This window comes from Cervus canadensis, chromosome 5 (genome assembly GCF_019320065.1).
Source record: "Cervus canadensis isolate Bull #8, Minnesota chromosome 5, ASM1932006v1, whole genome shotgun sequence".
Classification (NCBI taxonomy): domain Eukaryota; kingdom Metazoa; phylum Chordata; class Mammalia; order Artiodactyla; family Cervidae; genus Cervus; species Cervus canadensis.
The window spans coordinates 66,360,903-66,377,388 of NC_057390.1; the positions used below are offsets into that span (position 1 = coordinate 66,360,903).

At 42.9% G+C, this 16,486-nt stretch overlaps 2 protein-coding genes across 7 annotated transcripts in view; one reads left to right on the plus strand and one right to left on the minus strand.

Annotated features, from left to right (window-relative positions):
• Nucleotides 1–4,510: 4,510 nt before the first annotated feature.
• Nucleotides 4,511–16,486, plus strand: part of CAPN13 (calpain 13) — a 117,766-nt gene continuing 105,790 nt past the window's right edge. For all 6 annotated transcript variants that reach the window (XR_006269496.1, XM_043469017.1, XM_043469015.1 and 3 more), the window contains exon 1: nucleotides 4,511–4,688. The gene's annotated coding sequence lies outside the window, so the exon portion shown is untranslated. The remainder of the gene's footprint in view (nucleotides 4,689–16,486) is intronic.
• LOC122441901 (40S ribosomal protein S26-like) lies at nucleotides 10,487–10,940 on the minus strand. Its single transcript, XM_043469023.1, has one exon. The coding sequence runs from the start codon at nucleotides 10,919–10,921 to the stop codon at nucleotides 10,637–10,639; it is 285 nt and encodes a 94-aa protein (XP_043324958.1). The 5' UTR covers nucleotides 10,922–10,940; the 3' UTR covers nucleotides 10,487–10,636.

A 16,486-nucleotide genomic window follows, 5' to 3' on the forward strand; every position in this document is an offset into this window, starting at 1 on the left:
TCCAGACGTGAGACAGAATGAGAGAGAGGGAAAGTTTATTAGAGGGGGAGACACTGTTAGAACAGTGGGCCAGCTCAAGGGAAAACTGACATTGAACAAGGGTCCTTAGTCCACTTTTATACCCAGGGTTCAAGGAGTGGGATAGGGGTCTTGCAGGTCATTTGTTGATTGGATGAGGCACATATACGGGGTGGCAGGGTGGGGGAGAGTAAGGCAAATATCTTCTCCCTATGGGGTAGGAGGGGAGACAGGTTATACTACTCAGGAGGATCTGAAGTCCATTAATTGTTACAACATGGGGGAGGGAAGGACGACAAGGGTCTGGTTTTTCTGTTCCTGAATTCCAAGACCCCTCTTGGTTTTATCTGCTCTTTCATCTTTGGGTCATCACACTCCCATGAGGCTTGGTGGATTCCAGGTCCCTGCAAGAACTTGCTTGTCATCCTTTGTCCTGGGCACACTGCCTCTTCCTCCCCAAGGTCTGCTCACCTCCAAGGACAATCACTGACTTTTCTGGGCAAGCACAGGCTTTCCCCACCTGATTACCAAATGCCCTTCCTCTCTCTGCAGGCCACTCTGAACCATCTTTGAATCCTTCTAATCTGTATTCGTCCCTACCCCACCCTGTTTGTCACCTTTCAGAAAGAAGGGAGAATTTTCCATAATCCCCTGAGGGACCTCAAAAATGAAAGTTTGGGAAGTAACCTGACTCTAATCCTCCCCAAGCCACCCTCGTGTGTGTGGGCTGACTTAAGCCTTCTTGCCTCCAGTTTCTGAGAACTTCTATCCTGAGGATGCAACCCAAGAAGGAAACAGCAATCACAGTCCTATATCCTGTCATCTCACCCACATTGTAGCCTCAGGACAGTGCTGGTCCCCACATCCTTCTCGGTCTGCAATGACAGTGACCACTCTTGGACTGTGCTTTCATGGACTTGGGTGTTCAATGATGGAGCTTACCCTGAAGGCTGTTGGAGTGTTGAGGGCCAGAGCAGTGCCCAGGAACCCTGCCCTTACACATACACACGTCTCTCAGGGTGCTGGCTTCCTGCTTCGTTAGCACAAGCAGGACATGGGTTAACCCTCCCTCTCCACCATGGCCACCACATCAGAAGGCAGGAAAGGGGTCCATCTCCTTTCGGCCCCCTCATTATGAAGGTTTCCACACTGGTAGCTCAGCTCCTTTCTGCTTAGCCAGATGCCTCTGTCTGTCTCAGGTCAGCAACATGTGGCAACACCAGATAGAAGCACACTATGCTGGTCTCAGCTGGTTTCTTCAGGCAATACTTATGTAGACTTACTTGTTATGGAAACAGAATTTTATGAAATGAATGAAGACAAGTTTCCTTTCCCTTTCTGGACTTTCTCTTCATCAGTGTCAAGCTCTCCTTCCCTAGCCTGAGGCATCATCTTTATCCTTCCCCAAGAAGTCCATGGTTTCCCCCTTGGAGGTCCCAGCCTCTCTCCTAACAGTAGTTCTCTGAACTCCCACCAGCCAGGTACTATGTCTGGCCTCACCAGATAGCCACTATAATAGCCTATCATCGTTGCACAGTTACTGTGTGTCAGGCATGGTAGTAAGCAATTCACCTGCCTTTGCTTTTTTTTTTTTTTTATTCTCATGATGGCTGATGAGTTAAATTCTATTATCATCTCCATTTTGGAGTTAAAGAAACAAGGTTAGCATTAAGTGTGTGTGTGTGTATGCAGGTCATTCATGTCTGATTCTCTGCAACCCCATGGACTGTAGCCTGCCAGGGTCTTCTGTCCATGGGATTCTCCAGGCAAGAATACTGGAGTAGGCTGCCATTTCCCTCTCCTAGCATTAAGTAGCTTGTCCAAAATTCCACGATAAGTAAGTGATTGCGCCAGGACATTTTGGTTTGAAAACTTGAGTGTTTATTATAGGGACAGAGTAAAGGGACGAAATAGGTGATTAAATAGTTTATCCCACTAGGGGATTGTAAGTACAAAAAATATGGGAAGCCCCTTTAAGTTAATGATTACTTAAGAAAGTAGGATGGCTTAACCACAAAGCCAAGCACGCTTGCTTAGCAACAAAACCATGTGACAGAAGCATGAGACATGCCCCCAAACAATAAAACAATGGTGGCAGGAGACCGATATCCTGCCCAGTGAGATAAATAAGTTAATGATCCCTAGGACATACTCTCTGCACACATAAAAAACAATAATTTATGGACCTAGCTTGACCATGTCCCAGGTGGTACAGTGGTAAAGGACCCACTGCCAGTGCAGGAGACACAAGAGACATGGGTTCTATCCCTGGGTCAGGAAGATCCCCTGGAGGAGGAAATGACAACCCACTCCAGTATTCTTGCCTGGAAAATTCCATAAACACATGAGCCTGGTGGGCTACAGTCCATGAGGTTGCCAAGAGTCAGACATGACTGAGTACACACACACACTTGACCATGAAGGGACAAGAAAACTCCCCTGCTCAACTTGGAGGAGGAGCTGATGATGGAAGCATGACGTCTACTCAAGAAAGACAAGGAAGTTCTTCCTGCCCTCTCCACTTTTCCTTTGATTACAAAACTATAGCCCAGTAAGTTCCCAGGATGTGGCATCTCTCACCTGCCCATTTGTAAAACTCACAAGCATCCTATTCTAATAAATCACTTCTTACCCATCACTTTTCCTCTTGCTGAATTCTTTTCTGCACTGAAACATAAAGAACTATGGTACCAGAGCTCTTCAGAACCCCCCCTCCCCAGGAGATACCAACCAACCAGTTTCATTTATAATGCTTCTCTTGAAGATATTGTTAGATTTGTCACCTATTGCTCTGAGTCTAAGAACATGACTTGCCTGATTGATACAGAGGGCAGCCCACAGCACAGCACTAAAGCTGGGTGAGCTTGCACTTTACACTTCTCAGAACTAAGAAAAATCACCTCACTTTGTTGACTTTTTCCACCCACAGAGGAATGTAAAAATCCATGAAATCTGTTAGATGAGCCATTTGATTACATGGCAAATACTCTGTATACCTGTTTGCCCTACCACAATAGTCTCCTTTGTCATATTTTGTAGGGGCTTTTGATTTAGTCCCCTAAATCAACATTGAATTTGTTTTCTTAAAAGAGGAAGAGGATAAAGCTTGTCAAAATGCACAGGACTGGGAATAGTTTACCTTGAGGCTGTCCTGGAGGATAATGATGGGAAAGGGATCCCCAAGGGAGCTTTGGGGTGCTGGTAATGTTTGCCTTTAACATGTCTTTGGGTGATTTGGGTTTCACTTCATGCAAGTTCCTCAAGCTGTCCACTTGGGATTTGTACTTTCTCAACATGCTCACCGCTGCCTGGACCACTTCACCACCTTCTTCTCTAGGCAAATGCTCCACTACCCATCACTCACTCCTTAGCAGGGCCTCCCATGTCTCATCAGTAGAGACGAGTTTTCCCTCTTTTATGTTGTGAGTGAAAAATACTGCCAGCCATGTCAGTAGACAAAGGGTGTTGCAGTCATCAGCCATTACAAAAGCCCTGGATGGATGGACAGGAACAGGACTGCTCACTGCCAAGTACCTCAGACACTGCGGCCACCCCCAACAGTGCACCCTGAGGGGACTCAGGCTGAGAAAGAACAGGATACTGGCCATAGATAGCCGAGGTGCATATCAAAGGAGTGATTCCAATGAGCCTGGACTCTTGCCTCTTTCCATAAACAAAAAGTGCTAAATTCCTTAACTTGAGATAACTGATTTTCTTTCATTAATGGTAACCTTTTGATGTTCCAATGACCTGGTCTTTGTTACAAAAACTCCTATAAATCCTGGTTCCTCCCTTACCTCTTTGGAGTAGTCCCTCAGAGCTATCTGAGAGGCTGCCTCTCAGGCCTGAAGCCCTAAGAATTCTCAACTTCTAGGCTGTGCATTTTTTTTCAGTCAAGACCTACAACACGAGTGGACCATGCTATCAGGGTCTGGAGTCAGGAAGTGCCTGCCTTACACACTTCATCCCTTTCTCCACCATCCATTAAGCATGAATGATGCAGAGACCTTCCCCGGGTCTCTCCACGCCCAGGGGTTCATCGGGTCTGCCATTTATATTTGCCAAAAGGAAATGCTCTTCCGGCACAAAGCCCATGTGGTGTGACTTACTTTGAATATCTGCTCTTGATGTGCGACACCTGGCGAAGGCACTTGGGATGTGAGAAGGAGACACTAAGGAAAGGCACTTCCCTCTTCTCTCACCCCTTCCTCTGAAGGAAAAGTCCCTGAAGTTAAAACAAAGCAACTGAATTATCTGGAAACCACCGATGACCACAAATCGGGCAGGCAAGAAATCGAAAGCTCATGACTCCAGGAAGTGAATTGGCATCAGGTGGAGACCGGCTTGAGAGAAGATCTGCAGTTAAATCCAATATCCTCTCTCCAGGCCCCAGGATGGAGTCATTGTTTAACTAAGGTGGGGCGGTATCTGCCGTGCCCATATAAGGACGAGCCCAAGGGGCAGAAGCAAGCAGACAGCAGGGCAGCCGGCTGTCAGCCAGCCATTTCTGCAAAGGAACTTTCACTGTGCTCCACCACCAGTACCCTCCATTACCCTCCATCCCGCAGAGCAGCTGCAGCCGAGCCTGTGGGACCGCCTAGTCCCAGCTCGGCTCCCTGTCGGGGGGTCCTGCTGACCAGGCTGCATCAATACACCTGTCTTCGAAACAGGTAGGGTGTGAGGGGTGACCTCTCAGGGCTTTGGACCAAGAAAGCGCTCCAAACTTTAGTAAGCGTATAAATGTCTCAGAGACTGTCTTAATTCTGTAGCTTCGAAATCTCCACCCCCAGAGATATGGATTTAGTAGCTCAAAAAAGCAGGTGTCAGTGATGCAAAGGGTCCAAGTACAAGTTTTAAGAAAAACTAGGGCAAAGGGTGAGTTGACTCCCTAAACGAAGATAACCTCAACTTTGCCCGTTTCATACAGTGAGAGGTTCTCTTAATCAGCGAGTCACCTTTGCTTTCTGCTCATTCAGTGACAACCTGGAGGAGGGCCACATTATCGTCAGGGATACCCTGATGGCAGGAACCATGTCTTTGTTTACCATTGCATCCTTTCTGACATACAGGATAAGCAAAATTACTTTATCTTTTAAAAAAAAAAATAGCTATTGGTTTCATTGATGCCTTCTATTATCTTTTTGATCTGTTTTATTTAATTTCCTCTCCAATCATTTCCTTCCCTCTGCTGACTTTGGTTTTGTTTGTGCTTTGCCTAATTCTTTTAGGTGGTAAGTTAGGTTGTTTCAGATGTTCTTGTTTCGTGAGGAGGCCTGTATCACTATGAACTTTCCTCTTAGAAGTGCTTTTGCTACATCCTGTAGATTTTTTGAAGAGTTGTACTTTCATTTTCATTTTGTCTGGAGGTATTTTCTGATTTCCTCTTTGATGTCTTCATTGGTAGTATTCAGTGAGTGATTCACTGGAAAGAATGCTTTAGAAGAAAAGGTGCTAGTGAGAAATATATAGATTAATGATCCACCTACTGACCCTAAGGGTGTACTCTGTGTCTAGCTCTGCACTTGATCCTCCCATGTGTGATCTCTAATGCCATCATTTGGGCATGTTATATAACCTCTCTGGGTCCCAGTTTCCTCATCACTAACATGTAACAGTAGTGTATGCTTCACATAATTATTGAAAAGATTAAATGAGATAATATATGTAAAGTACTTAGCAGATAAAATATGTAAAGTGCCTGGCACATGATAAGTGCTCAAAGTATTCTAGTTATTACAGTTGATATTATTCTATCCTGGATGCTCTACAAAACAAAGCTTGAGGCAAAGCTTGAATGCTAATGCCTCACTGGGAGGTGCAATCCCAGGGCAGCAAAAGTGAGGGAAATAAGAAATGAGGAGAGCAGGTTGGGAAGCAATACAAGGGGATGTGTCACCCACGTCTCTTCACAAAGAGAAATAGTCAGCTACTTGGCTAACGCAGAACACCTACAACTAGCTTTGCAGAAATGCTGGGTCTTGGAATAATCTGCAAGAGAGATGTTGGAGAGGAAATTTACATGTGGGCTCCCTTCTGTCTTCCATTTTTCATTGCTCAAAGTTTGCCCCATGGGGAATTAATGCTTCTGAACCTCTGGCTTGTGCATCTGGCCCCTTGGCAGTCACTGGGAAATCCAGATCCTACTCCTTGAGGTTTGGCACCTCTCCTCAGTCCGGAAGAAGTGAGAAGAGCCTCTTCTTTACCCAGAGTCAAAGAAAACCCTCAAAAGAAAGATAAGAGTCCCAGAGATAGGTAAGACCAAGAGGACCTGAAACTACACATAAGGTTCCTGCCCACTGGGAAGCGAGCTATCTGGAGTGACCTGGGGAGGATGGGTTGGAGACAGTAACTCTTAAAATCAGATTATCATTTGATACACGATGGGGCCCAACTTCCTAAATCCCCCTAATGTGCTTTAGAAGAAGTTTAAATTAGTAAGCGGGAAGTTTATCCTCTCTTTATAGATGGGGGAAGAGCCGTGCCCAGAAATCCGTGATCATACTGAATATTACACAGTGTTTCTGGGACACATGTAATTATAGAACCCAGGAAGAATGCTCTGCCATGTCCTCAGAATACATCGACAAGCTACTTGGGAACTCTCTAACCCTTTTCTGTATGGAGTAACATGCCAAAGCATTTGGGAGATGGGAAGGAGAAGCGTTTCATGCAAAGATGTTTGGATTTTCTGTGTTTGCACGTGATGAGCTTAACTGAAAGGAATACTGTATTCCAGTTTCACTGCCTGCCCAACAGTATCATGGAGTGTGCATAGAATATTCTCAGTTCCAGAAACACAGAACGTTACAGCTGAAAAGCGCTTCAGAGAGTAAGTCCAACTTGCTCAGTGCTCCAAACGGTGAAACAGAGGCCAGAGAAGAGGCGCGGCTCATGGACTTAATGGAGTGGCTCAGACTCCTCGCTGCCTGGCAAGGGCTCTCCTTGTTACCCCACAGGGTGCCCTGAGAGGGACCCATCAGCCACGAGTCCCCAAAGAGGCTGGGTCCACATGGAGAGGCCACCTACTGGAGAGCACAGTGGGGTTGCCTCATCCATGGGCCACCCCAAATGGCTTCTGCTTTCTGCCACTCTTGTGCCAGGCTGTTCATCTCCTTGGCAGTCGGCCTGGCATTGAACCCAGAGTCACTGGCAGACAATGGATAGTTCTATTCTGAGTACTCACTTCTCTGGCACCCGGTTCCCATCTGGGGCGCTGCAGTGCTCTGTAAATCTGAAGCCATGTAAAAGACTTCTCTCATCACTTCCTCTCCCGAGGTCCTTGGATTAGAGATTATCTCAGACCCCTCTCAGCCCCAACAAAACAAAGTAAGATACCCCTCAGCAGGGCCCATGACAAGCTTTGCTTCCAGGCCAGAGCACCAGTCTTGAAGCTGGGAGACGGACAGCCATCTACTCCCCGTGCTGCCCAGACACCTCTTGTCTGATCTTAAGCCTCAGTTTTCCCTTCTGCAGAGAGAGCCCTGGGTAGTCTTCCTCTGAGGCTTGCCTTCCCACGGTCTACAAGCCTCCATTCATAGCTTCCAGGCCTCCAAGGCAGGGAACGCTGCTGAGACGATTCTGAAGCCGGGGAAACACCCAGGGAAAGCCCTGGTCTAGGTGTTAAGTTCCATTTTAAAGCTCGAAATTTATGTTCGTTCCCACCTTCACACCGTCTCATATCCACTCTCCTTGAGAAATAGTCACGTGCCCTCCCCACTCACTCACAGTGGATTTGCGTCTGCCCCAAAGCCACTCTCGCTCCTTCTCTCTCCCCCGTCTTTGTTCTTTGTCTCCACCCCTTCTCCCCACCCTCTCTCCCTGCAAAGCCCTGAGGTGTACGACGGGGCACGTAGCTGAGAGTGGTTTGCACGGAGCTCTTTTCCACCGGAGAGCAGTTAAGTGCCTTATTTTCCCCACTCGGGTGGCTAAATTATTCTCGATGTGTTAAACAGTGTAATTAAACACATACACACGCGAGTGCGCTGGGCCCCTCCCCCCACCCTTCCTTGCTCCTTGTCAGCAGAGAGCACAGTCAGCCCCAGCCTTCAAGCTCTGTTAGTTTTAATTTGAGTTGTGGAATTAGTAATGGGTTTTGCCGGAACACTGTTGTGGGAAATAGATCGCCTCTCGTGCGGGGTGTGGGCACTATTTCAAATGAGTATTTGTTAAGGGAAAAACCGTCCCTTGTCGTGTTCTGCTACATTACATCAGATATATTTCCACTGTTCTGGAAAAAAACATGAGCTAGGAGAGAGCTATGTGTAGCCCTCCCGGCAGGGAACAGCTGAATGCTGCTTCCGGTTTCTTAGCAGATTGAGAACAAAAAGCAAACAGCATCCCTCTTGGTAGCTGGGATGTGCTAAGCTCCGCCCAGAGGCCGGGGCACCAGGGCCAGCCCTGCACCTGTCACTATGAGGTCTGTCCTGTCCTATCACTGACAGAAGGGAACTGGGTGGTTTAGTGGCAAAAATACAATGTTGAAGACAAGCAGTTGAGTGCAGAGAACCTCTGCAGGTCAAAGTGAAAGGATCTGCCCAATTCAGGGCTACTTCTGCACCCCTCTTTTATAATCACCCAACCTCATCTTGACTGTCTCCACTTAGGGGTGCTCAGGCCCTCCTGGTTCTGTGGTCATCGCTGCCATTAGCCTCTTAGCCTTGACTCTGTCCAATAAGACGGCTGCTAGCCACGTGTGTGGGTATTTAAATATAAAATCAGTTCAGTTCAGTCGCTCAGTCGTGTCGGATTCTTTGCAACCCCATGGACCGTGGCACACCAGGCTTCCCTGTCCATCACCAACTCCCGGAACTTGCTCAAACTCATGTCCATCAAGTCAGTGATGCCATCCAACCATGTCATCCCCTTTTCCTCCTGCCTTCAGTCTTTCCCAGCATCAGGGTCTTCTGTAATGAGTCAGTTCTTTGCATCAGGTGGCCAAAGTATTGGAGCTTCAGCTTTAGCATCAGTCCTTCCAATGAATATTTAGGACTGATTTCCTTTAATTAATTAAATTAAATTAAACAAAATTCAGTTCCTTAGTTGCATTTGCCATATGTTAAGTGTTCAAAAGCCACACGTATCTAGTGGCTACTCTGTTGGACTCAACTCTGTGGAGTTGGGAGGGCCTACTGTTGGAAGTCCAGGAGTAACTGGCCAATGTCTGGGGTGCCCCTTCCTGTCACAGGGCAGGGCAGTGGGTACGAGGAGATCCTGGCAGTGATGGTCACAAGATCTACTTACCTAGTTGTTATGTTCTATGCCAAGCCCTTTACAAGAAACTTCTCATTTAATACCCGCCTACTGTTAAAAGGCTGGTTTTATTGCCACCACCTCCAGTCCATTTTATATGTAAGAAAAGGAGGCTCAGCGATATTAAGGGCACTGCTTAGTCACTAAGCAATATCTGGATTCAAACCAAAGTTTCGATCTGATTTCACATGCTCTTGACCACTATTCCACGATGTCTTTTTTTTTTTTTTTAAAGAGATAGGGCAAAGCCCAGTTTTCTGAAAGGGAGTATTATCTTGGGAGTTAGAGAAGCAGCAAAGGGGATCCTACCTGTGGGACCAGAGACTGTTAAATCTGAGCTCTCTAAGACCAGGATTATTCTAGAGGGCTGGGTATTAGGAGTACAGGGCTGGATCTGACAGTCACTGTAACTCCTTCAGTCTTTCTCCCAATAGATATTCCTAGATTTCTAACTTCCCAGGAATTAATCTCTAGATTCCTTGTGTACTTAGCTGATGGCAAGTTTGTGCCAACTAGAAAAAGTCATCACCATTTCTAAGTGGATATAACTGCATACTAGGAAACCATCCTTGCAAGCAGACTGCTTCCTCCCTGGCCAGGTACCCTCTGCTGCTCTCTTTGGATACCATTGAATATGTTGATGGTTCTCTTAATGTGTGGCCCCCAGAACTGAACACAGTGGGTTAGATGGCCACGTGGGGTCAAGAGCAGCTTTGATTAGGGGGCTGGAGGTGTCCCTTCCAAAGCAACCCCTTACTACGGTGACAGCAGTTCAGACTGTGTCCAGTCTTTCACCACATTGCCTCATTTAAAACAGGAAGTCAAGCAAGGCACACAAAATAATTCCGCAATGAAATTTAACCAAGGCAGAGCCCACTCACTATTTACTTCCAGTGCTCATGTATGGATATGAGAGTTGGACTATAAAGAAAGCTGAGCACCAAAGGATTGATGCTTTTGAACTGTGGTATTGGAGAAGACTCTTGAGAGTCCCTTGGACTGCAGGGAGATCCAACCAATCCATCCTAGAGGAGATCAGTCCTGGGTGTTCATTGGAAGGACTGATGCTGAAGCTGAAACTCCAGTACTTTGGCCATGTCATGCGAAGAGTTGACTCATTTGAAAAGACCCTGATGCTGGGAGGGATTGAGGGCAAGAGGAGGAGGGGACGGAAGAGGATGAGATGGCTGGATGGCATCACCAACTCAATGGACATGAGTTGTTTTTTTTTTTTTTAAATATAATTTCCATTTTATTGTCTTTTCAGAGAAACCAATATTTCTTCAGTCTTTAAGGACTTGGATCCTTACATGGGCTTTGGTGGAGGACATGGGGCAGCACCCGCAGGTCTAAATGGGGGTAGAGGTGTTCAGTCCTTCCAGGCTTCCCAAGAGCGATTCCTGACTACCTTGCTGTGAATGGCACAACTCACGCAGTAATGTAGTTTCACACACAGCTTGGGAAGCACATAGGTGTCGAAAACACTCGCTTCAGAAATGTCCCTGATGGCTGCAGCCTCTATGATGTTCCGAATGACGAACTTCTTAATGGCCTTATCCTTGGGCACACATTGGGCACAGTTGGTGCAGTGAATAGGCTGCACGTGGCTGCAGCCCTTTTTGGCACGACTGTTGTTCCTTCTTTTCTCGGTCATCTTGGAAGCGCGGAGGCGAGGGGGGGACATGAGTTTGAGTAAACTCTAGGAGTTTGTGATGGACAGGGAGGCCTGGCATGTTGTGGTTCATGGGGTCGCAAAGAGTCGGACACGACTGAGCGACTGAACTGAACTTTAAAATGTGAAGACAGCTTTGTAGTTTCATTGGTTAAATTCCATCTTCTCGATTTTGAGGTCCTTTAGAATTTTGTTTCTGCCATCTGCTTAGTTAATTGTAATGTTTTCTTTCTATCATTACAAATGATGAAAGTGTTGGAAAGTATTTTCCTTTTCACTTCAACATCTTCATCCAGGACCAAGATAAAAATGTTAGTGCAAGGGACAGAATTTTGTGACTATTACAGTATGATGAGTTCAAGATAATCTGAAATCATTCGTCTGTGATTTCTGGTTCAAACTGTGGATTATATTTATTATATTTTACTTTACTGTGCTATACTACACTGTACTTCTATATAATACTACAGGATACATACAACCTACTCAGTCTAGCTTGATTTTACCATTTTATATATAAGGAATAAAGGGTGATTTTTATTGAACAATTTTAAAAAATCATATATTTTATCTATCTATATGTATATAAATCAGTCATATACATATGACCATATGTATGGCATTCTCCTATTATCCTAAAGTTGGAAGTCTATTGTTAGAATAGAAAAAAAGAAAAAGAAGAAAAAGAGCGAGAAAGTTAAATGATTGATTTTGGTAAGGTGCTATTTGCCTCTAGAAAAACATGCACCATTTCCTAAGTACTCAAAAGTGTTTCTTTACAAGTTCATTTCAGAATTTTGCTGTGAATATCATACTTCTTAAAAACATTATTATAGGGCCATAAAAAATTTTAATCAATACTTTTGGGAATGAATGTGTAAATTACAAATGAACTTCCTGTTTTTAAAGAGAGAAACTCTCACAAAATTTCTTAAATTAAGTTCCCATAAGAATTAACATATGGCTCAATTTATAAAAATTAAACTTCTAAGCAAAGATTCATAACATGTTTATATTTGTATACAATGAATATCTCTGTTCATCCAAAGACATTTTAAAGGAGGTAAAAAAATAAACTGCCAACTGGGAGAAGAGGTTTACAACACATGTGGTCAACAAAATAGAAATATCCAGAGTAAATAAAGAATTCCTCCAAGTCCATAAGAAAAATATAACTTACAGACAAATAGGCATAGATGTGAATATTCATCTCATACAAGAGAGAATACAAGAATAAAAATATTGAAAGATGCTCAGTCTTACCAGTAATTTCAAGGAGACATAAATTAAGACTGCAGAGTGTTGCCATTTTACTTCCACCAGATGGATACAAATAAGAATCCTGCCAATATGCAGCATTAATGAGGAGATAGAGCAACAGGAACTCTTTTACATCACTGGTGAGATTATAAATTGTTAACAACCTTGGAAAATACTGAGGCATATGTAGTGAAGTTGAATATATGCACAAGTGAAACCCAGAAATCCCACTCAGTAGATATATCATTTCACATATGCACCAATAGTGTGTTAAAGTTCCAGCCATTCCATTTTGCCTCACCAATACTTAGTATAGTCAATATTTTTAATTTTAGTCTTTCTACTGCATGTATGGTGGTACCTCATTGTGGTGTTAATGTTCATTTAACTGACAACTTAAGATGTGGGACATTTTTCATATTGGTTATTGACTGTTTTTGTATACTTCTTGGTAAAATGTCTGATCAAATCTTTGGATCATTTTGAATGGATTATCTTCCTCTTATTGTTTGATTTATCAGTTCTTTATATATTCAGAGTGCCTGATGAACTATGGACAGAGGTTCATGACATGGTATAGGAGACAGGGGTCAAGACCATCCCCAAGAAAAAGAAATGCAAAAAAGCAAAATGGCTGTCTGAGGAGGTCTTACAAATAATTGTGAAAATAAGAGAAGCAAAAAGCAAAGGAGAAAAGAAAAGATATACCCATTTGAATGCAGAGTTCCAAAGAATAGCAAGGAGAGATAAGAAAGCCTTCCTCAGTGATCAATGCAAAGAAATAGAGGAAAACAATAGAATGGGAAAGACTAGAAATCTCTTCAAGAAAATTTGAGATACCAAGGGAACATTTCATGCATAGATGGGCTCAATAAAGGACAGAAATGGTATGGACCTAACAGAAGCAGAAAATATTAAGAAGAGGTGGCAAGAATACACAGAAGAACTATACAAAAAAGATCTTCACGACCCAGATAGTCACGGTGTGATCACTCACCTAGAGCCAGACATCCTGGAATGTGAAGTCAAGTGGGCCTTAGGAAGTATCACTACGAACAAAGCTAGTGGAGGTGATGGAATTCCAGTTGAGCTATTTCAAATTCTAAAAGATGATGCTGTGAAAGTGCTGCACTCTATATGCCAGCAAATTTGGAAAACTCAGCAGTGGCCACAGGACTGGAAAAGGTCCGTTTTCATTCCAATCCCAAAGAAAGGCAATGCCAAAGAATGCTCAAACTATCGCACAAGTGCACTCATCTCACACGCTAGTAAAGTAATGCTTAAAATTCTCCAACCCAGGCTTCAACAGTACATGAACCGTGAACTTCCAGATGTTTAAGCTGGTTTTTAAAAAGGCAGAGGAACCAGAGATCAAATCGCCAACATCCGCTGGATCATCGAAAAAGCAAGAGAGTTCCAGAAAAACATCTATTTCTGCTTTTTTGACTATGCCAAAGCCTTTGACTGTGTGGATCACAATAAACTGTGGAAAATTCTGAAAGAGATGAGAATACCAGACTACCTGACCTGCCTCTTGTATGCAGGTCAGGAAGAAACAGTTAGAAGTGGACATGGAACAACAGACTGGTTCCAAATAGGAAAAGGAGTACATCAAGGCTGTATCTTGTCACCCTACTTAGTTAACTTATATGCAGAGTACATCATGAGAAACGCTGGGTTGGATGAAACACAAGCTGGAATCAAGATTGCTGGGAGAAATATCAATAACCTCAGATATGCAGATGACACCACCCTTATGGCAGAAAGTGAAGAAGAACTAAAGAGCCTCTTGATGAAAGTGAAAGAGGAGAGTGAAAAAGTTGGCTTAAAGCTCAACATTCAGAAAACTAAGATCATGGAATCTGGTTCCATCATTTCATGGCAAACAGATGGGGAAACAGTGGAAACAGTGGCTGACTTTATTTTGGGGGGCTCCAAAATCACTGCAGATGGTGATTGCAGCCATGAAATTAAAAGACGCTTACTCCTTGGAAGGAAAGTTATGACCAACCTAGACAGCATATTAAAAAGCAGAGACATTACTTTGTCAACAAAGGTCCGTCTAGTCAAGGCTATGGTTTTTCCAGTAGTCATGTATGGATGTGAGAGTTGGACTATAAAGAAAGCTGAATTCTGAAGAATTGATGCTTTTGAACTGTGGTGTTGGAGAAGACTCTTGAGAGTCTCTTGGACTGCAAGGAGATCCAACCAGTCCATCCTAAAGGAAATCAGTCTTGGGTGTTCATTGGAAAGACTGATGCTGAAGCTGAAATTCCAATACTTTGGCCACCTGATGCGAAGAGCTGACTCATTTGAGAAGACCCTGATGCTGGGAAAGATTGAAGGCAGGAGGAGAAGGGAATGACAGAGGATGAGATGATTAGATGGGATCACCGACTCTGGACATGAGTTTGGGCAAACTCTAGGAGTTGGTGATGGACAGGGAGGCCTGGCGCGCTGTGGTTCACGGGGTCGCAAAGAGTCGGACACGACTGAGCGACTGAACTGAACTAATACAAGTCCTTTGCCTAACATATGTGCTTCATATGAATATTTTTCTCCTGGTCATGGTTTGCATTTTTGCTAATGGTGTCTTTTACACTTCTGATGAAGTTTTATTTATCTATTTTTTTTCTTGTAAGGCTCATATTTTTGTGTATAAAAGACCCCAAGGTTGCAAATATTTTCTATATTTTCTTCCAAAATGCTGTAATTTTAAGTTTTATCTTTAGGTTTGTGATCCTTTTGATTGGATTTTGTGTGTATTGTATGAAGGAAGGGTTTGTGTTTACTTTTTTTTCCAAGTGAATATCTTGTTGCTCCAGCATCAGTTTTTGAAATACATTTCTGTCCCTGTTGAATTGCTTTGGAACCTGGACAAAAATTAATTGACCACATATGTTTTGGTCTATTTCTGGATTCTCTACTCTGCCACACTGATCTATTCATCTGTCTTTCTGCCAATACTGTATCTTTATAACAAGTTTTGAAGTTAGGTTGGCTAAATCCTCCAATGTTTTCCTTTTAAAAAATTCTTTGGTTATTCTAGGCCTTTTGTGTTTAGATACAAAGTTTAGAATAGGCTTATTAACATCTAAAAAAAGAGAATGCTAGAATTTGGTTGAGATTTTATTCAGTCTTTTGGAAGAACTGTAATACTTAGCCATGTAATCAGTGAACCTGATCCTCCTTTCTGTTTATTTAGGTCTTATTTAATTTCTTGTCACGATGTTTTGTAGTTTTGATATGGAGAGCTTGGATGTTTTTAGTTAAATTTTTCCCCAAGCATATATAATAAAATGCTACTATCTTCTTATTGTTTTCAGCTTGTATCTTGTGACCTCAAATTCAATTATTAATTCTACTAGTTATTTTATAGATTTTGTTTTTGAAATCCAAATATCAAATAGGGATCATTTTTTTCTTCTTTCTGATCTTTTTTTTTTTTCTTTCCAATCTTTTTGCTTTTTATTTTCTTATTGAACTGGTAAGGACCTCTGGTACAATGTTAACTAAAAGTGGTGACAGCAGGCATCTTTGCCTTAATTGTGATCAAAAGGGAAAAATACACTCTTCCATCATTAAGTATTATTTTAGCTGTAGGTTTTTCATAGATGTCCTTCATCAGTTTGAGGATGTTACCTACTTTTTCTAGGTAACTTTCCTTTGAAAGTTTCTATCGTAGGTATATGTTGAATTTTGTGAAATAATTCTAATGCAATTATTGGTTTTCTTTTTAGCCTTTTAATATGGTTAATTACACTGATTTTTTAAAGTGCTAATCCAGCCTTACATTCCTGAAATAAATTCAATTTAGTCTTGATGTGTTACGCTTTTTTCTTTTTTACATTGTTGGATTTGGTTTGCTAAAATTTTTTAAGGATCTTTGCCATCTCTGGTCATGAGGGATGCTGATTCATAATTTGATGAGGGGCAGGGTAGGGGTGGATTCCTTATAAGGCTTAGTTGTCAGTGTTATGCTGTCCTGATAAAATACATTCAGCACTGTTTCCCTTCTCATTTCTGAAGAAGTCTATAATCTTAGTGCTATTTTTCCATTGATGGTATAATAGAATTCACTGGTGAACCCACCTAAGTCTGGGAGTTTCTTTGGGGAAAAGCTTTTGATAACATATTCGGTTTCTTGATTAGATATAAGGTTATTTAGGTTCTTCTCCTGTCAACTTTGGTAAATTTATATTTTTATTTTATATTTATATTTTTCAAGAAATTTATCCATGTCATATAACTTATAAATTTGTTGGCATTAACTTGCTCATAGTGTCT